General features: G+C 35.4%; 3 protein-coding genes across 9 annotated transcripts; 2 read left to right on the top strand and 1 right to left on the bottom strand.

Moving 5' to 3' along the window:
- Positions 1-3,923: 3,923 nt before the first annotated feature.
- On the top strand, positions 3,924-11,964 carry LOC103426858 (SPX domain-containing membrane protein At4g22990). 7 transcript variants are annotated; one of them, XM_070816574.1, is made up of 12 exons: positions 3,966-4,268; positions 7,209-7,328; positions 7,906-7,976; positions 8,049-8,169; positions 8,565-8,879; positions 9,010-9,123; positions 9,275-9,729; positions 9,856-10,148; positions 10,233-10,417; positions 10,949-11,139; positions 11,231-11,364; positions 11,530-11,964. In XM_070816574.1, the coding sequence occupies exons 3-12, from the start codon at positions 7,924-7,926 to the stop codon at positions 11,766-11,768; spliced, it is 2,100 nt and encodes a 699-aa protein (XP_070672675.1). In that variant the 5' UTR covers positions 3,966-4,268; positions 7,209-7,328; positions 7,906-7,923; the 3' UTR covers positions 11,769-11,964. The 7 variants fall into 7 exon arrangements, with proteins under 7 accessions (XP_070672670.1, XP_070672675.1, XP_070672677.1 ...); XM_070816576.1 differs by having other exon boundaries at positions 3,987-4,268; positions 7,209-7,664; positions 7,881-7,976; XM_070816577.1 differs by having other exon boundaries at positions 3,987-4,268; positions 7,209-7,419; positions 9,010-9,145.
- A 329-nt stretch (positions 11,965-12,293) lies between these two features.
- Positions 12,294-16,234, top strand: LOC103426859 (ATPase GET3A-like). Its single transcript, XM_008364939.4, has 7 exons — positions 12,294-12,861; positions 13,279-13,403; positions 13,547-13,697; positions 13,885-13,995; positions 14,397-14,535; positions 14,624-14,739; positions 15,802-16,234. The coding sequence occupies exons 1-7, from the start codon at positions 12,601-12,603 to the stop codon at positions 15,976-15,978; spliced, it is 1,080 nt and encodes a 359-aa protein (XP_008363161.1). The 5' UTR covers positions 12,294-12,600; the 3' UTR covers positions 15,979-16,234.
- A 672-nt stretch (positions 16,235-16,906) lies between these two features.
- LOC103426861 (uncharacterized) lies at positions 16,907-22,022 on the bottom strand. The gene is made up of 11 exons (XM_008364940.4): positions 21,642-22,022; positions 20,362-20,554; positions 20,170-20,255; positions 19,834-19,918; positions 19,377-19,455; positions 19,069-19,199; positions 18,833-18,919; positions 18,550-18,662; positions 18,289-18,419; positions 17,716-17,853; positions 16,907-17,341 (listed from the first exon to the last, which is right to left on the bottom strand). Exons 1-10 carry the CDS (start codon positions 21,695-21,697, stop codon positions 17,741-17,743), a joined length of 1,074 nt encoding a protein of 357 aa, XP_008363162.1. The 5' UTR covers positions 21,698-22,022; the 3' UTR covers positions 16,907-17,341; positions 17,716-17,740.
- Positions 22,023-22,626: the final 604 nt, after the last annotated feature.

Below are 22,626 nucleotides of genomic sequence, written 5' to 3' on the forward strand. Positions count from 1 at the left end.
TGTTCAAATGACTCATCACAATAAGATGAGTTCTAGGTTAATGGGATGTTCTTGTAGGGTTTTTAGTTTTTTTTTTTATGAGAGCAAGTGTTATGAGGTCCTTTTATTTAACCTTGAACATTGGTTGTTAAAGTTGAAACTCCATTTCTTTTTGGCTTTTGTTGTAATTGACCTTGCTACGCTTAGTTTGTTCTTATCTGGCATATCATGATCCTTGAACTTAAATTGTTTGGTATTTATCATTTTTGTACCAAGAATTGTACTTTGTTGGTTGTTCTGAATTTCCTAGATGCATTGACCTTTCTTTGTTACTTGTTATGCTTCATTGTTTATTCCTTGCTATTTGTTGTGCTTACTTATTTATCACCTTCTTCCTTTGTCTTACCATGACAAAATGAGGGAGAAAAAATTTAAATGTGTTTTAAATGTGGTACTGGAATAACCCATGTTGATCATGCAATTTGTGGTGTCATTTTTAAGATTGAGCTTATGTTGTAATAACCCATGATAAATCTCACTTGTCTCTTGCTGAGAAATGTGTTCTACTACAAGAGTTGTTACTTGTTCTTCTCTTGTCATTGCATGATTCCTTGAGTGTGGGTGAACTGTGGTTTTAGTTATAGGTTTTGGTTATTTTGTCAAGAAAAGTCAAAGGGGGAGATTGTTAAGTACTAGGTTTATTGTTTGGCTTCCCTTGTCAAAATTTTAAGTGGGTACAATGTTGATCCGGAATTGCTACTGGGATTAAACTTGTCAAAGAACCAGCTATCTTCACTGCAAAAGGTTTGAATCATACATTTGCATATACATATCAAGCTTATTTTTCCAGATTCCTTTTGTTTGGTGTAGTTGTCTAGTCAGAAATTCCTTCTGTTGTCCAGCTGTCTAGGCACGCAAATTAAGGCAGCCCACATGGGTCATCTGACACATTTTCCTGTGAGTGTATTTCTCACGCTTGATCTGAAAAGGTTTCTTTGTCTTATGACACGTGTCTCCTTGTTCCCCTTGTCTGAAACATCCATCTCTCCCATTAAAAGGATTTTCACATATTCATTTGTATTTGGCTAGGTTATTTACATTTCAAGAAGAATAATGCATTTAGCCTAGAGCTACCTCTTAAGCTTCCAAATCGAACCCCTAGCCACAAAACCATCTCATGCACAAACACCCAATCACTGCATATTAGGGTTGCATTGTTTGAATGGTTTTGCATTAAGCTTTTGGTCTAAATCTAAGTTTCATATCCTTCATAGACCAATCTCTCATATTCATGTTAGGTTCTTCTTCAACTGTTTGACTGGAGAACCTGACTGGTCATCTGAATTCAGATCTCATAAGCATATCATAACATCATATCATTGATCGTGTTGATCTCGGTGCCACAAGGTGATGAGCTCAGGATGAGCTGCCACTTCATGAAGACCGAAGGAGTCCATCTCGTGTAAGGCAAGGTTGTACAAAGGTAAAGCTGCTCCGTAGATAGGGATTTAGGAATTGAGCTTGTGGTCTTTGTATGCACATTTGTTTACACTAGTGGATTGGACTCATTGGACAGTCCTTAGTTTTTTAACCCAAATGTGGGTTTTTCCGACCAAAAACTTCATTTTGTTCAATACTTTACAAAGCTTCATTTATAACCTTTGTTGGAGGTAAACATTGTAGGGTTTGCTAGTATTGACACTTTATTGACTAGGTGAACTAACTCAAGTACTAAGACTAAACCTTAACTGAAGTTCACATTGTTAAGTTTTAACCTTTTAAGTTTGGTTGGTTTATATGTTTGTGGGCTTCTAACAATTTGTACTCAGTTGACTAATATGGTTGACTAGTCAGTACAGTTGGTTTTAAGTTTTTTATTGTAAGGTATTCTAACTGGTATCAATTTCTATGTCACTTGCTACATCAGATTATACACAAATGTGATACAAAAATATGATTTTCCTGACATTTTTCTAAGTATTTACATGGCATTGAACTATCATTGAGTCTCACCTTGTCCTCTAAAATTCCTACTAACCCTCTGAAGCTCTTGTCACTATGCCATATATCTTCGATCTGTTGATACTAGTGGCATGGATTTGGTGTGGTTATTTAGTTAATTGTTGGGTGGTGGGTTATTTTGGAATGAGAAAAAATGAATTGGTCAATTAGATTGAGGATTAAGTGATGTCTTGTGCTAATAATACATTGTAGTTGTAAATTTTATCCACATGACATTATATAAAGTGGGTTTCTTTATTGGAAGCCAACAAAAGGCCATATCAATAACAGTATGATCAAATGCCTATAATGTGCTACCGAATCATGAATAAGTTGACCGGAAAAGGGAAGGTGAAGGGAAGAAAAAAGTGAATTTCGGAAGGCAAATGAATATTAAGCCTTTTCGTCTTGTTAAATTGAAAGAATATTTTTTTTCTTTTTGAAATTGAGAAATGAATTGAATTCAAAAGATCATGATGAATTCATAAAGTTACGAGTCTTCAAAGATGTTTTGATTTTTGAATCATGAGGAAATACAAGAGACCCCAAGAGGTAATATGCATGTCAATTCATCACTTAATAGTTAGTATTACGGTTTAGTAATACCAATTTATTATGGCGAGTTCGATATTAATTTGTAATGTCGACAGACCTATTGTGTAGCTTAGTTCAACATTTTCTCTCCTTATTTTTTTACACAACGATATATTTATACTAAGGGGTGGGGAAATAAATTAATATCGAACTCAGCATTAACGAGAATCAAACATAAAACTTCTCACTTACAAGTAAAAATAAATATTACTATATAATAAGACTAAATGATAAATCTCTCACTCTTTAATGTAAATATATTATTGTATTAAAAAACAAAAAATATATTGGCGTCAATTCAAACATATACTATATGTTTTGGTGTTTGACTCAAAAGATCAAAATAAACATTAATGTCGTGGAAACCCAAAAAGTTGGATTGGATTTGTGAATTTGGATATATCAGATTGGATTTTTCATTGACATATTATGTTATTAGCCTGAATATGATTGCGGTGCATTTTTGTTGCCAAATCTTATTGCCAACCTAACACAACTTAACATGTAAAGTAGGGTTACCCACAAATTCTTGATCTATCTAGCAGTATTTCTTTTTTAGAAGCTTTCAAATTTAAAACCCCCTCTTCTTCTAATGAAAAAAACATGTAAAGTAATATTACCAAGATTTAATTCACTCTTTGTATATTACTAGTAGTACTACTAGACTCACCAAAATTTTCTCCAGGTGAGATTCATGAACTCAAACTTATATACCTAAGAGGAACGATATTATGTGAGAAATGTTAGAGAAACTACATTATTTATATCACATTGTATCATCATAATTTAAATTCTCTAAAAAGTACATTAGAGTAGGACTTGTTGACACATGTAATATTTCTTTTTTATTGCGTTACTACTAAAGTGTTGGGTAAAAACTACAAGTGTTCACAAGTCTCACTTAAGTTTGCTTATGAGCGATTTTCAATAGCAATACTCATATGCCAACTAGGTAGATCATTTTTTTTTTTTGACAAGCGATAGTATAATTTATACTAAATTCAACTAAACTATAAAAAAACGAGAATCATGTATACATATCATGTCGATTATTATATATATTACTGGAGAAATGCTAGAAAGACCATCTTTTAAACCACGTTCTATAAATCACATTATGTTGTTGTAGAAGTTGGCTTTTTTTTAAAAAAAATTTTAAGTCTTACTTTATTACTATATCATGTCATTTATAAAATGTGGTTTAATAAGATGGTTTCTTTAGCCTTTTTCATATATTTTACAGCAAATTACATCCACACCCTCTATCCATGACACTTGGCTAAGGCTCTGCGATTGAGACCCTCACCCTAATGCTAAAAGCTATGATTTTTCTTGTGTTTTGAACCACAAAATAGTAAAGGTGCATGGCATGTCATCACATGTGCTCATGAACAACACGGGGGGGGTATACATCCATTTCAGTTTTAACTACCCCTTCGTTGTTTCGAAAGCCGAGTGTTAAATAAAGAAACAGCTTAATTATAATTTGTTTGGTGGAAAGGCATCCTCTAGAGTGTAGAACTCCTGCTCTGTTTCTCTCTCTTTCTGTCTCCCACTTTACCGTAGTGTGATTCTTTATAAAAGGCAGTAGTACTCCTACTCCTTTGAAGTGAAAGAGGCCTACAAGGTTTATCAGCATTCAGTAGGGTGAACTTTGACGACCTGATCATGAGTTTCTGAGTTCTTCTGTGACTGTAAGTCCTGCCTTTTGCATTATGCTTTGAAACGCAGATATTGTAATTGTAGTTAGCTAGTTTTTCAGCATACATACGTATACAGTGGAAAACTCACCCGGCCTTTGTTTCAGTTTCTTAGTTTTTCAATTTCTGAGCAAAAGCAATCCTCGTCACCCCATTTTAAAGTGTAAGAACAGGTTTTTTTTTAGATATATTTTATTTTTTAGATATATATCTTCATTTTTTAAACTACCGTTTTCGGGTGAAATTTGACTAAGAAACATATATAAATATTGAAATTTAAGTAAGAAACGTGTATATTTTTTAGGCATATATCTTCATTTTTTAAATAATAATCTCAACCCTTTTGTTTCTGATCAAATTTTAAGTGTGATTTCTTCATATATATGACTTAATTTTGCTATGATCCCTATATTCTACACATTATGTGAACTGAGTTTAAGAAGACATTAGTTTTCGAACCTAGCAGGCTGCTCTTTGATTTTTTTTTTCTTTTTTTTTTCAACTCGTTTTCATAGTTGGGATATCTGAAACAACAAAATCACCCTATCATGAACAACATCAAACAAAAAACCCTGCCAAAATTACCTTAAATCCTCTCATTGGCAACACTAAATTAATAGCTTAATTTCCGAATATGGTCATTGAAACTCAAAATTTATTTAATCCCCAAATTCACTACTAAAAAGACTAAAGAGTCCCTACTACGTCGACAGAATTAGCACTTCTCACTAAATGATATTGAACATGAAGGACAAGTACGAAGGATAAAGTGAGACAAAACAAAATTAATATAAAGAAAGTGAAATTTTGTACAAGGTACATGGAGCATAGCTAAAACAACCTATATGTTCTTATGTATTGTCTTTCTTGGTTTCTTTTCACTAAATGATGTAAATATTAATATCGAGTCATCCCTTTGCTTTTGTTTTCCATTGCTATTATGTAACTCTTACTCTGAGTTTATATCATAATTATATACTTGTTCAAAGATGTGAAAAGTGAAGAATTTGTGTGTACTTACCCAGCCGCTCTATGAGATTAAGAGGAAGGGATTCACTCAAAATCTACATAGAGTATAAGAAAATCCATTAAAACTCCATTAAAATAGTATTACGCAGCATAAAATAAAATACACTACCATTTTCAGCCCTATGACTTGAATAAAAGTCCTCCAAAATATTGATATGTCAGCTTAAGCGCTGCACAGTATCATGAGGATCTCGGTAAAAAACCTTCTTGAAGAAAATCATGTGGATAAAACTTCTTGATAGAAAAGAAAGAAAAGAAAGCGCAATTTGAGACAACAAGATTAGTCAACTTTGAATGAATAACTATCCCAATCCAATATTACTTTAGTCTTCATTTGGGATAAAAAAATACACAAAATAAAAATAAAAAGACCAATAATCCAGGCACACATTAAAACTGATCACTCCTAAACTTTGAGTATCATGAAAAAATAACTTCTCAAAATACAAAACATGAAAAACAAAATATATCATAATAAATAAATATATATACAAACAGATAAATACAAAACCTAAAGATTTGTTGTAGTTTTTGCCCCACGTTAAGTCAGTAAAACATAAATATTAGCAGATCAACACCAAAATCCGAATGGCCTACATGAAATAGTGCAAAAATAAACTAAGATTTGAAGTAAAATTTGGCCTACTAAAGAATACAATTCAAACAAAATCTATTAGGTTAAAACACTTTGATTGTACACTTTGTACTTCTTGGATGAAGTACTTCAAGTACTCTTTTAGGACTTACTTGCATATTTATTAAAAACCGACTTAAAAATGGAGTGAAGTGCCAATTTAGTCCCTGAACTATCATGTTAGTGAAAATTAGTTTCCTAAATTATTTTTCTGTAACATAAGTCCCTAAATTCATTTAAATTTGCTAATTTCATCCCTACTATTATATTCAAAGCTATTAATCCAATTTTTCGTCAACTTAAGTCACTTGACACACTTTAGAGTGTAATAACGTTCTTTTCTCGCCTATAAGCTCTTAAGACTTCATATAGGTTGCAAATGTAATGTTTAATTTACCCTCGAAAGTTAACTACATATACTATTTTTTTATGTAAAATTACCAACCTACCCTTCAATATGTATCACAAGCAAGTAACGTGACTTAAATTGACGGAAAATTGAATATAGTAGCTTCAAATATAATATTAGGGATGTAATTGGTATATTTTTATAATTCAAAGACAGTTTTTTTCTGAAGAAAAAAAAATTAGAGACCTAATTTTTACTTAGGTGATAATTCAATGATTAAATTGACAGTTCATCCTAAAAAACATGTTTACCAAAAATGTTTTCAGTCATTTAAACTACTACTAGAACGATAAAGTTCAACTAAATAAGCATGGTTTTGAAATTAAAAAAAAATTACATAATTTTACCATCAATTTATTATAAAGAATTTTTATTAAAAAAAAATTATCTTAGCACAATAAAAAATCTAATTTATAATACCACGTGGCTATCTTTTGATATTTTGTATGTCATATTATTTTTTTTTAGGGCTGCTATTGCATATTGGGATGGTGTTACGGTGTACATGTATCCAAAAATTAAAAAGAAAAACTAATGAAAAGAGCTTGAAAATTTTGAGTGTTAACGATAAAAACAAAATAAAATAAAAAATGAATCATACTTGAATTTTTAATGTAAAAATATAATTTTTTGTTAAAAATAATATCGAAAATTTTTCGTTAAAGTTCTGTAAATTAAAACCCAGGTTTTATGCATGGTTTTTGGTTTGTTAGCTTTCTGCAGAAAGCGAGAAAGCTAACAAAATATCACGGGAAATGGAGATGCATACATAATTACCATTTTACCCCTTCCACGTATACAACAGATTTCGCGCGACAGTCGATGACATTTACTCATTCACTTACACTCTTCTCTTTTTCAGTTAAAGACTAAAGAGAAGAACACCACACCGCACACGGATCCTCTCTTCATCAGATTCTTATCGGAATCCGTTTCCTGGAACCTTTCTCATGATTCTGGACTTCCATTCCCACGCAAATAGGTTCCTTAATTCTTTCAAATCGAATCCATTTCGATATTTTGCCTTTTGCCAAAACATGAACGTGTGTAGGAGATGAAATATTTGGGATTTGGTAACGTTATCTCCTTCTCCAGCCAATGAAATTTCTGGGTTTTTGTTCATTTTTTGTTTGAATTCGATTTTGTTAATGTGGAATTGTTTTTATATGTTTCTTTTTTTCTTTTTTTCGAGTGGCATTCTAATTAATTTAATCTAGGCCATCAATTAATTAATTTATTTATTTTTTAAAACGTTTTGAGTTAAAATTTCTTAATATGGACGTTTTCCTCCAAGGAAAGTGAAATTGAGAAAAACGGGGCAAATAAAAGATTTTGTTGTTTTCCAGTTTTCGTTGAGAAAAAAAATTAAAGGAGAAGAATTTTTTTTCCGTTCTTGAGTAGTTATGAAGAAATTGCCAAACTAGATTATTTTGTTTTGGTAGAAATCAAACTAGAAATTTTATTCACAAAATTTGAGAGGAAGGAAAATGTTAGCACTTCACTTTGCTGCTTTATCAACTCTTAAAAAAAACAGTGTGTTGCTGAATGTCTTCGTGCAGTTGCATTGAATCTGAAAGATGGTCGCCTTCGGGAAGAAGCTGCGAGAATCGCAAATTCAAGAATGGCAAGGGTATGTTGGAGTATGTTTTTGCCCTGACAAATGTTATCTGCTTAGACTTTTAATTTGGTTGTTTCATTTCAGATACTATTTGGACTACAAGTTAATGAAGAAGAAGCTCAACCAGTATACTCAACAAATTGAAGTTGGAACACAAAATCATCCCCATGTTCTTAAAGACTTCTCAAGATTGCTCGATAGCGAGGTAACCCGTATATTCATGTAGGAATTATGTTCTTAAGGACTTCTCAAAATCGCCATTGTTATCTTGATTCGCGATGTTTGCTGAAACTGAAAGTCATGCACGTTTGTGATCCTTCTGCTAAAGTTTACTACATGTGAGGCCAATCTGCTGCTGCATCTCTTCGATGATATTAAATTGATAATCTGGTTGGAAATGTCTAGACTTCCCGAGCTTTCTTTTCCCCTGTTTTCTGGTGTGGATCAACTTCATCTTTTTTAAATTCATTGACGTCGAAGCATAGATTTTTGCCGGTAGAGCCGATCCATTCACACTGATGGATGATTTAGGTGTTAAATCATCATCGCCAGAAGCATGATTTCTTTTTTCATTTTTGTATTTTTGTCTTTTAAATTCAGATTGAAAAGATTGTCATGTTTATGCTGGAACAACAAGGAGTGCTTGCGAGCAGGTTATCTAGTCTTGGAGAACAATATGAGTCTCTCATACGACAAGATGCTGATGGAGAGAGAATTTCTCAACTGCAAGAAGCATACAGATCAGTTGGACGCGATCTTTTAAGAATCCTCTCTTTTGTTGAGATGAATGCTATCGGTCTGCGTAAGATATTGAAGAAGTTTGATAAGCGGTTTGGCTATAAATTTACAGATTACTATGTCAAAACTCGCGCAAATCATCCTTATTCTCAGTTACGACAAGTTTGCAAGCATGTGGTAATGTGCAGAATTTTGTACTCATTTCTTTTAACTTTCGTATTTAACTGCACCTTATGAATTTTTTCCACGAATTATACTGTCTTTATATTTGAAAACAAGGATCATTAACTAATAGCTAAACGTGCAGGGTATTGGAGCTGTTGTTGGAGCCATATCTCGCAACCTTGCGGATCTTCAAGGATTTCAACAGCAATATGAGAACTACATATCAATATATGATCAACCTGCTTTTTCTCACCCGGTTTACTCTAATATCCATTGAAGTATTCTTTGCAACAACAATTCTTTTTTCTAATCCCTCTCATTGAATTTTAAATTGTTTCTGCCTCTGCTAGTATGTTATGCAATATTGAATTTCAACTGACGTTTAAATATTTGGTCTTATTTCGCAGGATCCTGTCGTTAATTCTCTTAGGGCAGCGGTGAACAGGTTGTCAAATTCAACAAGTTTCCTTCATTATTTGGGAAAACATGCACTTCTCATGGAGGAGGATTTACCAATTCTATCCGGGGATCAGGCTGATGACAGCAAATATCATTTCATGTCACTCATCTTAAACTTGGCAAACACATTTCTGTATATGGTTAATACATATATAATTGTCCCAACAGCTGACAATTACTCCATGACCCTCGGAGCTGCAGCGACTGTCTGTGGTGTTGTGATTGGATCGATGGCGGTTGCCCAGATCTTTTCTTCAGTTTATTTCAGTGCCTGGTCAAATAGATCATACATGAGACCACTCATATTTAGCAGCATCATTCTTCTGGTGGGAAATACTTTATATGCTCTAGCTTATGATCTTAACTCCATATCAGTACTTCTGATTGGTCGATTATTCTGTGGGTAAGTGAATTTTTTATAGTTAAACTGTACATTTAGTGCACAAGTTATCCGTTCCTATTCATGCTTTGGAATTTAATTCTCTCGTTTACCTTGTTAACACCTATAGTCATGCTGTCAATTTTGCAGGTTAGGTTCTGCAAGAGCAGTTAATAGGCGTTACATCAGTGACTGCGTACCCCTGAAACTGCGAATGCAGGCTTCTGCTGGTTTTGTTAGTGCCGGTGCGCTTGGAATGGCATGTGGTCCTGCTCTTGCTTGTTTGTTCCAAAGAAATTTCAAGATTTATAAGTTGACATTCAATGAAGACACATTACCTGGTTGGGTGATGGCTCTTGCGTGGCTCATCTATCTGTTGTGGTTGTCAATCTCTTTCAAAGAACCTTCTCGTGCTCCAGAAGTGCCACGAGAATCTAATTCTGGTCTGTAAGCAAGATATGCTTCATTCTTGATACTTTTTATGGAACACAATATCTTTATTACTGATATGAAGTTTTTTGGAATAGGGAAATACGTAAATATTTCGGTGGAGAATGGTTCTACACAACCGTTCCTTACAAACTCCAAAGCTAAGGAAAAACTTGAAGATAGAGACACAGATGGTGAGGATGCCGAAGAAGATGCTGTGCAAATTCAGAAACCAGTCAATTCAATTGTGTCAGCATATAGACTACTATCCCCTTCAGTCAAGGTATAGATTATTTTCTAGTTCTTACTTGTAGTTGAAGTCTTCATTCGTCATGGAGAGAAGGAGGAACATTCACCGCATGAATTTCGACGACTAAATGTTGTTGAGTAAGCTAGATTGTGCAGATCAATTTTCTAAAACCATGGGAAATAAAAATCAGATAATTCATTAAGAAAACTTATCATGACAAAATGGCATCACTGAAGTCATATATTTGTATTTCGTAGGTTCACCAAACTAAGGAGTGTTGTATCTTTTCGAAGCAATCTATTAGGTTTATGGAAATCCAAAGAATGTAGCAATACGATGTTCTAACTGTACATTCTTTGATCCTCTCTCTCAGCATATTTTACTCTGGTTTTGTTGGATCGCCTCGTTCGTTTCCTCCTTTTCAGCTCTAAGCTTGCTTTAGTATCAAGCTTGCTTTAGTAAAGTAGCATGGTCAACTATTACTGATTTAGATCTTTTATCTCTTTTAAACGTGTTCCAACATTTGGCACAACGTCTTAATTGAATCTTGTGAACTCTCAACAGGTTCAACTATATATCTATTTCATGCTCAAATACGCAATGGAGATTGTGCTTGCTGAATCCAGTGTCATCACTGGATATTATTTTGTTTGGTCAACTAGTAGTGTGGCAGCCTTTCTTGCATGTCTTGGGTTAACAGTGCTTCCAGTGAACGTTGTTATTGGAAGTTACATCAGCAACATGTTTGAAGAAAGGTAAACCTTCAAAATTGAGAAGTCACTCTGTGTATTATCTGTTACATGTTACTCATATCAGCTTATGCATATTTTTTCTCTCTGATTGCAGGCAAGTTTTACTGGTATCGGAGATTTTGGTATGCATAGGTATACTACTAAGCTTCCACGTATTGATCCCTTACTCCATGGCTCAATATGTCGGCTCAGCGCTTTTAACATTCGTGGCAGCTGAAGTCCTCGAAGGTAATTCACTCTCTAGATTTGGAACGATAATTGCTTCTCTATTTAGTAAGACTTTTTTAAAGTTTTTGCCCTGCAAAATCATCTTTTTAGTTTCTGGTCACATACACATGAAATCTTGCTTTGCTTAATCAAATGAAAAGATTGACAGTTGATGTACTAATCCAGGTGTGAACTTATCACTCCTATCTCGTGTAATGTCATCGAGGCTTTCTCGGGGGACTTACAATGGCGGACTGCTTTCAACCGAAGCAGGAACCCTAGCTCGGGTAATCGCAGATGGAACAATAACCATATCGGGGGCTTTAGGCGAAAGCAAGCTCTTGAACACCACCTTAGTTCCTGCACTCTTCATCTGTGTCACTTCCATTGTTGCCACCTGCTTCACCTACAACTCTCTCTACTAATTTCCATCCCTCTTCTCTTTGTACAATGGAACTCTCTTGACTTTCTCAGTATTAAACCAATGCCAACAATGCTTTTTTATTGGTGGTGTTTAAATCAAAAGCGAGGACTTGAATCTCTTGCAATATGTTTTTCAAGTTCTCAAAATGTTGTAGCAGCTTAATATAATAACACAACAGACTTTATTACATGCCCAAATTATTAGTGTTTCATTTGATATTTGCCAATTAAGAGTTTTTTTCTCCTTAGAAAATGAGTTATATGGCACAAACATATTATGGTGAGGAGTTTGTATCTTTAGTGGTTTACTGGAGTTTAAGTCCAAATCTCCTTTCATCAACGTCATTTTAAATAATAAAAGAAAACATATCTCGATTAATGTTAAGGGCAATACGTATGGATGTTTTACATGCATTAATAATTCACAACTGATTGTATATATTCTGAATCGCTACGAGAGAGTGAAGAAAGTGGGTTGATAATTCGGGAGGATTATATAACCGAGTATGAAAAATTGTGTAAATCTCTTGTATTAAAAGCATTTTCCTAAAACTGAAAACATTCAAGGAAATTAAAACCAACCGAAGAAAATGATAAATTGTTCGGTCGTTACCTACCGAACGTTGTGAAACTCATTTTTTCGGATTTTTCGAAGACCGTGGGCTCAAAAACCCAACCCGAAGTAAGCACGGCAGTGTACGTTCTCGGGGTCGATCGCTCACTTTCTCTGTCCTTCCGACTGTTTCTTTCTCTCTCTAGATTTCTGGGTTCCAATTGCTTACTCTTGAGAGAGAGAGAGAGAGAGAGAGAGAGAGAACAGTGCTCTGTGAGTAAATGGCGGCAGAGTCTGATTTACCAGAGGGGACTATACAGAACGTACTGGAACAAGAGAGCCTCAAGTGGGTCTTTGTTGGCGGCAAAGGTGGCGTGGGCAAAACGACATGTAGCTCGATCCTCTCGATCCTTCTCTCCAGAGTCAGATCCTCCGTTTTGATCATCTCCACCGACCCTGCTCACAATCTCAGCGATGCTTTTCAGCAGAAGTTCACCAAGACTCCCACTTTGGTTAATGGGTTCACCAATCTCTATGCCATGGTACGCTTTTCGATTCACAATCTTTCCTCCTTCAATTATTTTTACTGGGTAATTCTTGGTTTAGGTGAATTGTGGATTTTGGGAATTTTTTGGTGGGTGGAATTTTGGGTTTTCGATGAATTTGGGAAATACCCCCTTTTTTTTTTGGGCAAAAGAATTCCCAGTTGTTGGCTTCTTGGAATTTGGTGCTGTTTGATAAAGTTGGGGATTCCCAGTTCATAGATTTTGAGTTTAGCTTCAATTATATGAACAAATTGTTGAGAATTTGATTTATTTTTTGAAAATAGAGGCAATTAATTCTTCATTGCTTGGCTTAGTACTTTTTGCTAAATTTCGACTTCCCTATGCATGCATTTGTGTGTGTGTGTGCGCTTTGCATTTTATGCAGTCTCATTGTTTGGTTTTGATCCTACATAGGAAGTGGATCCTACCGTTGAGCACGAAGACATGGGTGGAAACGATGGAATGGATAATCTGTTTTCTGATCTAGCAAATGCCATTCCTGGAATTGATGAGGCCATGAGCTTTGCAGAGATGCTGAAGTGAGATTCTTGTTCCCTTTTGTTTGTTTCTTCGCAACTCAATACTTGCTCTTTACCATCTTGGTAGAGCTCCTCTCATGTTTTACTTATTTTAATTTAGTAATCAATCTGCTAAATCATTTGTGGAAATTATGTCCGTGCAGACTGGTCCAAACAATGGATTATTCGGTTATAGTATTTGATACTGCACCAACTGGCCATACGCTTCGGCTGTTGCAGTTTCCATCAACCTTGGAGAAAGGTCTGGCAAAAGTGATGTCTTTGAAAAATAAATTTGGCGGTCTAATGACTCAGGTATATACCATTGAACCCTTTTGTCAGTCATATCTTCCCTTGCATTCAAAATTATATGAGTTAAGACACACGTGGAGTCTTAACTTTTTAGCAAATTTCTTTTGTCTGAGTTTTGTAAGCTTGTAATTGGTCAGTTACAACTGTTTCTACGCTGATGGTATTAAGTGTTCAAAATTGATTGAGGCAGATGACAAGCCTCTTTGGTGTTGGTGACGAATTTGGAGAGGATGCAATTCTGGGAAAGCTGGAGGGCATGAAAGATGTGATTGAACAAGTCAATAGACAATTTAAAGACCCAGTAAGTCTGCTCATTCATTTTTCTTTTTTCTGTTGTCTGTATCATTGATTTTGGATAGGATGACTATTGTACGGTAACAGATATGTTTCAGATTTTTAATACATTAGATTAGAGTAAAGCTAAAAAAGGTAAAATAAATAAAGATTTTTCCTTGGTTGGGTTTTGGATCCTAAAGAAGAGAAAATACTTTTTCCACTTATTTAGATAGAAGCTGAAACCTTTTGTTTTCCTTCGATATCATGAGTAGAGATGCTTTCATGAGTCAGTTTTGAAAGGAGAAGGAATTTTAAGTTCTTTTCAAAATCTGAAGTTGCTTTTCCAAACTTCATCACTCTTCTGCCTCCAAATTAAATTTCCAAATATATAGGCATTGTGGAGGCATTCATATCTCACTTTTGCAGGACTTGACGACCTTTGTCTGCGTTTGCATTCCAGAATTCCTCCCTCTCTATGAAACAGAGAGACTAGTGCAGGAACTCACCAAATTTGAGATAGATACACACAATATCATCATTAACCAAGTACTTTATGATGAAGAAGGTATGCCTACTGTGTCCGTGTACATTAATTTCTTTTACATGCTCTTAGCTTAAGTTTAATTATCTATTGGGTAATTTTGTTTTTGTAGGCACAGAATCTAAACTACTCAAAGCAAGAATGCGAATGCAACAAAAGTACCTTGATCAGTTCTACATGTTGTATGATGACTTTAACATCACCAAGCTGCCATTGCTGCCAGAAGAGGTAAGACCATAGAGTGCCATAATTTATGAAACTTTGACTTCTTGCACTGGAAAGAAAAGGGGGTTGGTGATCTGTAAACTTTTGCAGCGAGCTTCCCCGTACTTTCTATTTGAGTGATTGTTATTTTGTGAATGTCTCAGAACGCATTGAGACTTTTATCTCCATTTTTTACAAAAATCTCAACCTAGCAGGAAAGAGGGCTATAGATGATGGAATTTTACCATGATTTACCCACCTGCCATTCCTTGTGTTCTCTGTAGTTTTTCAGGATTAACCTTATTTCTAATTTTTTTTTTTTTTTTTTTTTTTTTTTTTGCAAGTGATATCTTTACTTAATCTTTTTGTTTAGTTATATTTTAAGGAAAACTAATGAAAAGGGCTTGAAAACTTTGAGTTTTAATGATAAGGACAAAATAAAGGGTAAAGTGAATAGTACCAGGATTGACTTTTTAGTGTAAAAATGTGGTTTTTCGTTAAAGTGAACAGTACTAGGTGCTTTTCGTTAAAGTTCCCTATATTTTATTCAAATATTCTTATATTTTTATGTAAAATATTCAACCAGCTGAGAAAAAGTAAGGAATGTGATTTCACACCGAATATCCCAGTGCTTTGATCCTTCTGGGGTTGGTTGATTAATTTACTAAAAGAATTATAAAGATAATGAAACTATTTTAGCTCCGAGTCTCTTTTTCTTTCCATTCCACAATGTATAGTACTATAGGATGTAGCTATTCTTGATGGGTTCTGTGAGACCACCATCTGATGATATCTATCCATTAGATATCTGAGGCCTCTTTATTCTTCGATTTGGTTCCAAAAACGTAACCTATTATTTCAATGGGAGAACATCTTGAAGGAACATTGCAAATGAGTCTAATGTTTTCATGAGGTGTATGTTGTAACTAAATTCACCTCTTTTCATGGCTTCCTACTTTAGGGCTTATTAACTTTAGAATTTGTACCACACCGATTCGTAATCTGACATTTGTCATTGTATGTGTAATAGTACTATTATTGGCTGCTTATTGCTCATCAACTTTTTGATTACTGTGGATTTTGTAGGTTACAGGAGTTGATGCTCTAAAAGCGTTTTCGTGTCATTTTCTGACACCATACCAACCTTCCACCAGCAAAGGCACATTGGAAGAGTTAGAGAAAAGGGTGGTCACTCTAAGGCAGCAGTTGAAAGACACCGAAACAGAACTAGAAAGACTGAGGAAAGGAAAACAAAAGGTCTAATAACGCCAGGTTCACCACTTTGTAATTTAGCATCAGATGGCATGATCTTCTTCCCAGTTTAGGCTACCAGGAGAAGGTGTATCCCGTTTACCGCTGACTGATGTTTCCGGGTTGATTGGTTTCTTTGCTGAGTTATTTTCTGTCCTCTTAGAATCTAGATCATAAGAAGTGTCATGTCTTGCACATTAATGTAATTTATTTCATTCAAGATGTTCCGGACATCGAACAATTTATAGGCGAAACTCTTATTCTTTTATGTGCCCTGACTGAATGATTTTTATACATTTGAACAGCTGCATTTGAATGAAAATAACATAAGGCTGTGATATTTTGTTGTACGATTAATTTGAACAATATTCAGCAATATGTGCATTGATCCATAAGATAAGCTCAGTAAAATAGAGAAAATTTAAGTACAACGCGCAATGATGTTTTGGGTGGGTCGACAAGTAAATTCTTCCATAAAAAAATATCATTCCTACATCCTCTATTTTACTTACTACTTGTTGAGTGTAATTTTTATCGTAAAATTTCTCACTGCCATGGCAGTCCACCCTTTTAGGAGCCGAGAAGACACACAGAGGTATTTCAACCTCCCTGACAACCATCCAGGTGCCAAGAATCGAACACAGAACGTGCCATGTGGAATATGAGCATGAAATTCATCCCCAACCACTGGACCACTCCATGGTGATTCTACGTCCTCTATTTTAGACTGCTCGTAGATTCTAAGTCCTTTGCCACATAAGCGACATCCTATAGCAGGCACGGTTTAGATCGTTTTGGCAGCGTGGCGAGATGGTGGGGACTCTGTGGAAAGACGAGCAAAGTTTCGGTTGTAGGAGGTAGCACTTAGCCACTGCATCTAGCTGAATGATTCTGATTAAAAAAGGCACCAACAAGACAAAAGAGATAGGAGGGAAGAGAATGCGACTCCAAATACAAATCATAACATATAATCTTCACCAACCATTTGACGAAAATCCAACGCCTAAAAACAAATTTTGAGAGAGAAATGATCTCATATAATTCCTGAAAAGTTAGTGCAATACAAGTATATTTCTTCAACAGATGGTAAACTATCGCCGGTTAGAACTGTACGGCACATTTCTAAGTGGTGATGGATTCAACAGATTCAACACTGCCACGATCCACCAACATACCACATCAGGATCGACGACCAACAAATTTCTTGGGAGTTTCCTACCATTTCAACAATCCAGAGTTTGTGTAAAGTTTTGCAACAAGTATATTTCCCTCCTGCTGGTTATGGTTTTCTAGCATCTGACCAGTGGACCAACATTTGTGTAGCTACTTGCAGCCGACGAATTTGCTACTGATGTACATTAACTCACACTTGCAACTGAATGAGAAACAGAGAATAATCAGCAAAGAAAAAGAAAGCACAGATCTGAGATGAGAAATATTGGATTAACCATGACATACTAATAAAAGAGAGAATTTGCTGACAATGTTGTGGGCTTTGTGTGTATCTCAGTGCACAGACAATATCAGTTAATCATGTGTTCTAGCTTTTCAGGTGGGATGTTGATCCTCGTCAACGTATCTCTTTCCTAACCGTTTACATATATCAGGATTTATTACTCTGCTAAAATCTGTAGATCCTCACATAACTGGAACTAACATCATCAATATGCCTATTACTTTCAAGACTACGACTCACAACGGATTATTACTGCCTATAGCAGGAATTTGTAACCAAACGATAAGTACAACCTTGTAATCCAGACGTAAACATAAATCAAGTTGGAAGTGACGACATCTGAATTTCGTCCCCTAGCATCCCATTTGATGAATCTGCAGTTTGAAAAGAATCTTTTCTACCACGTTCCAAAGAAGTTGCCTCATATATCCCTACAAATGTTATTCAAACTTTAGACACAATTTATGCAAAACTAATTAATAAAAACAAAACAGAAACATAAAAAAAAAGTGGAAATGCAGATATGCAGATAAGTGAATGAATAAATTACTCAATAAACGTAGATGGCGCTTTACCGCAGTGGCGGAAAGCAATCATCAATACGCATCATGGTGCGTGTTCAGTCCCCACCGATTCCCCTCCCCCCTAACAATTAACATCTAACCCACTAACACTATTGCTCTACTAAAAAAAATATTACTCAATAAACAAATGGCATCCATAAGAAGCGCTCATCCGTACCAGAAAATATTTCATTTTCAATAAATTGCATGGAAGACAAGATACGATAATAGAGATGAGGATAATGTTGATTGCAATCTCAATGACAATGCCGACACTGGCAGTGATAAATATTATACACATACCAAAGCCCAAAATTAAGCAGCAAATTAGAAAGCCTGGAAGAGAAAAGTCCATTTTGTACACAATCTCCAAAACGATTATGCATCCTCCAGCTACCATTAAATGTCTTGGAGAAGAGAAAACCATGTGCAACCTATAACACATTAGGAGCATTAATGATCAAACTTAAAGTACATGAAATGATCATGTAGACAAGTCAGAACTGATAATCAAGCATTTCTACATAGATTGGCCAAAACTGCACCGAAAGTTGTGAAATATACCTCTCTTCCGCGATACTATCAACATAGAATATCAAGATTACTCCAAAGAGAATGGTGCTAAAAAAAGCCCAAGTCGAGAATGGCACCTTATCACTGGTACTTGATGGTGATCCCTAAGTGCTCCAACAAAAACAACACGCAAAATTAGAAAGCACAACAGGGAGGGGGCTAATAAAGAACAAAACAGACATTAGCAAGCCCATAAAATTGAACTAGAGTCCAACTGAAAATGCAAAACTAATCAAATTTGACCTAGAACCGCTTATCATATCATAGAACTTACTATGATCATGTCCCACATGGCCACAGGGAACAGGAAACATGTTGCAGAGGCAATAGTTATTGCATTAAGTCGCCTTTTAAGTTGATTCTGAAAGCATAGAATTATACAACCAGCAGCAGTAATTAGTTAATTGTTTTAATTAATAGAAATTAAACAGATATATATTCCTTGGAATGGGTTAGAGCAAAAGAGTAATAAGATAACTGAAGATAAACGAAGTATCAGCAATTCAGCACCTTGAGTGAAACACGCCGTGCAATCACCCTCCTCAATGCTGATAAGATGCCAGCAAAGATTGGAAGTGCCATCTCTTTTATACCCAACACTTGCTCCATCTGAACCTCGTCATCAAGGCTATCTTTAAATGGTAATTTCAGGTTAAGTCACAATAACACTACCAAAACGCAATCATTATGTTGAAAATAGACAAACCACAAAGAAAGAAGAGAAAAAAAGACATGAAAGATATGGGAAAGAAGGAAAAATAATAAAACACAACAATCCTATACAGTTGTAAAAGAACGGATTCAATAAAAGAGGATATAGAATGGAGAATATGTTTCCATGGCCCACCCTTGAGATAAGAAGTAGAAAGACGCCACCATTGCAATAAGCCCACCTACCTGATAAAAGATGAAGAAACATCCATGTAAGTAAAGAAGAATCAGACAGCTCCAATTTTTCAATCAAATTATTTTTGATATCAAGTCACCAGGACTGTAGATCTTGTACTATTATTCCTTAATATATATTCACTAAAACTTGAATCCATAAAGTCCGTACACCAACCAGCCTAGTCAGTAAAGTCCTAACCTGTTTTATATAACTAGAGAAAAGATAAAATAATGAAGTGAGAAAATGGCCAAGGACATTAGTGAAGGCCTTCATTTAGAGGGAAACATGCCTAACGCAAAATCTTAGCTTATGTGCTTGAAGACGATGGTAGATTATTTACATGAAGACACAGTCTAAGCAAAGGATAAAGCATCTAACTGAGCTACCTTTTTCCAAACGTGGCCCCTGCGTCCATATAATACTCCAGACAGCACTCCAAGGACAGCACCAGAATACTCTGCTAATATAGCTCTAACATAATATGGAAAGATGAAACAAAATCAGTTATAATTAACAAAATTAATTATATTTGTTCAAATTATGTTCAATCCGATATAGTCTCCATATTTTTATTGCTACTGGCTGATTGTTGCTCAAATTCATACTGACATAATTTGAAAAAATAGCAAAAAAAAAAAAAAACGTAATTAGAATATTCATAAAATTGAAACTTATATAAACAAGCACTTGTAGTAGTATCCGAAACCTTATAAGCAGCCTACCTTAGAGGTCCACATGATTTGAGGCCTTTTCCCCACAAAATAAAGTATAAGGCCGTTATGCCTCCATTTATTACAGAAGGTACCACCTGAAAACAATACCGAACACTCAAGAAGTATGCAATGGCAGTCATTTGAATAAACTTTACTTATGCCCTTTCAGGTGTTCTAATAAAAACCAAAGTATCATGGAACCTGTGTATTTGAGAGCGGCCTGCCCTTCCAAGGCTTTTGCATAATTAGAAATAGGATGGATGCTGGGATCAGGCAGGTGAACAGAAAAAGTACAACCGAAGCTCCAGTTTCAGACAAGTAGCGGTACAGGGAGTAAATTGACCATATTCTCAAGAAGTTTCCAATAATATGGATTATTTGAAAGGGTGTTTGCCTACATTAAGGTAAGATCAGTGGTCTAATTAGTTGCAGTAAAGAGAACACATGAAATCCTGATCCCGCCCAAAAGGAAAACAAAATATTGGGCTTACATGTTGGCATATTAGATACAATATGATAAACCTCGGAACTTCTGAAGTTCTTCTATTATAGGTTTCTTTTGGGCGGAAGGGGGTGAAATAGAAATCTATTCCACCGGAGCTATAAGAAAAGAACAAAATCCAGACCGAATACAGACTATACAGCAACTAATGTCTACCTTCAACATTGAACATTTAGCTCCTGAGGACTGCTTCTGTACTACACCAGTTACTACAGTGCTCCTCATTAGTTAGTACATAGTGAAAACTTATAAGCCCTTAATCCCAACCTAGCCACAGATTGAACCTCCTTAAAAATGGAAATCTCATCACTACCTTCTGATTCACCTATTAATCCCCTCTTCTGTAACAGTAACAAAAAAAACGTAATAACTTGTGGTAAAAGATATTGACCAACTTGCACATGGAGATATCAAGGAATTACGGTGGCGGAAAATCCATTTACTGCAAACTTGCGGCAACTAAAGTTTAAATTCCCATGTAAGTAAAGAGGAAAAACAAAACTAATCAACACCAATTTTGTAAAGCATTATGCCTAATGATCCAATGGCCCCTCGTACATGTGAAAGCATCCCAAACCTTCTTAAAATTATGCAGAACAGTTTTCCAAAGTAGGTAGCTGATTGCCACCCAACAAAATCTACAACAAACAACCCCAACTTAACAATTTCACAAACCTAATTTTTTTAATATTTATTTTCCTTCTATTTCCTCCTTAAGCATTTATATCTGTACACACTTATTCAGCTACTCATGATTGTCAAACCCTTGAGCACCAAGAAAACTCAGACCCAATTTTCCCAGAAACCAAACAAAACGAAAAGCATTGCCAGTTTTATGATTTCCATAACCAGATAGATTAACAACACAAGATTCACACACTTTCTCGGGAACCAAACAAAGCCCTAGGGTTTTACAATTCAAATCCTCAAAAATCAAAGAAAAAATTACAGAGAAATGAGATTGGATTGATTGGGTTACCTGAAATGGGGAGAAGATCTTCCTCGATCTTCAGGAACTGGCCTCGGAGACATCATTTTCGAACGCAAATGCTAAATCGCAAAGTTAATCACAGAATTGGATTAATTCAACATTGAATCGCGGATTATGTTCTCCTCTGCAGCTTCGTAAGTGGGGAAGAAGAAAGCAAAGCTGGAGCAAAAACCTCCTCAAGCTTCGTCTCTGCCAAGTTCAATTTCTTCAGTTCAGCTTCTGCAAGAAGGGGTCGTTGGGCCCTTGCTATGTTGGGAGCCCATGAATGAAGGACATGTGGCCCGTTTCGTATAGCTGTGGCTTTCGGTCACTTATCCCGGCCCTATTGATTTTGGGTCCATCCCTAAGCACTAAGCACTAAATTCATTTGTCTTTCAATGATGCAAACGGTAGTGATGGAGGTAGAATCAAACTTTAAGGATGGGTTTGTTACACTGTAATATCTCGGGTTACATTAGTTTTAGGGACTAAGCTGGACTGGCTTTAGACAAGACTGTGCTGAATTAACTTAGTAGTAGTTTGGTTTAGCTTAAATTCTAAAACAAGTGGATACCAAAAAACATCTAAGCCCCAAAAGGTGTTTGGTAGACACTTAAAAACAACTTATTTTCAATTTTTTTTTTTTGCCAAAACAAAAATGAATTAAGCGATATGAGCTCCAAGTCTTGACGATTCTAATAGGAAGAATCGCATGATGTTGGGGGAGCCAAAGAAGGAGGAGCTTGTAGAGGACAACGACAAGGCATGCTTTGGATTCTTTGACGATTCGGACGGAGGGGAAGAAAGAGACGAGGTTGTGGGGGATGAGAGGCAATGAGGAGGAGAAGGTGAGGACACAAGAGAGAGGACGGTCTTAACAATCCCATGGTTTCTAAGGGTCTTGCCAAGACTGTCTAGTGAGCTCCTCATTCGAGGCAAATGAAAGCTAAATCCCATTAAAGCTAGTCCATGCACATAACAAACACAAGACTAC

This window comes from Malus domestica, chromosome 02 (assembly GCF_042453785.1).
Source record: "Malus domestica chromosome 02, GDT2T_hap1".
NCBI classification, from domain to species: domain Eukaryota; kingdom Viridiplantae; phylum Streptophyta; class Magnoliopsida; order Rosales; family Rosaceae; genus Malus; species Malus domestica.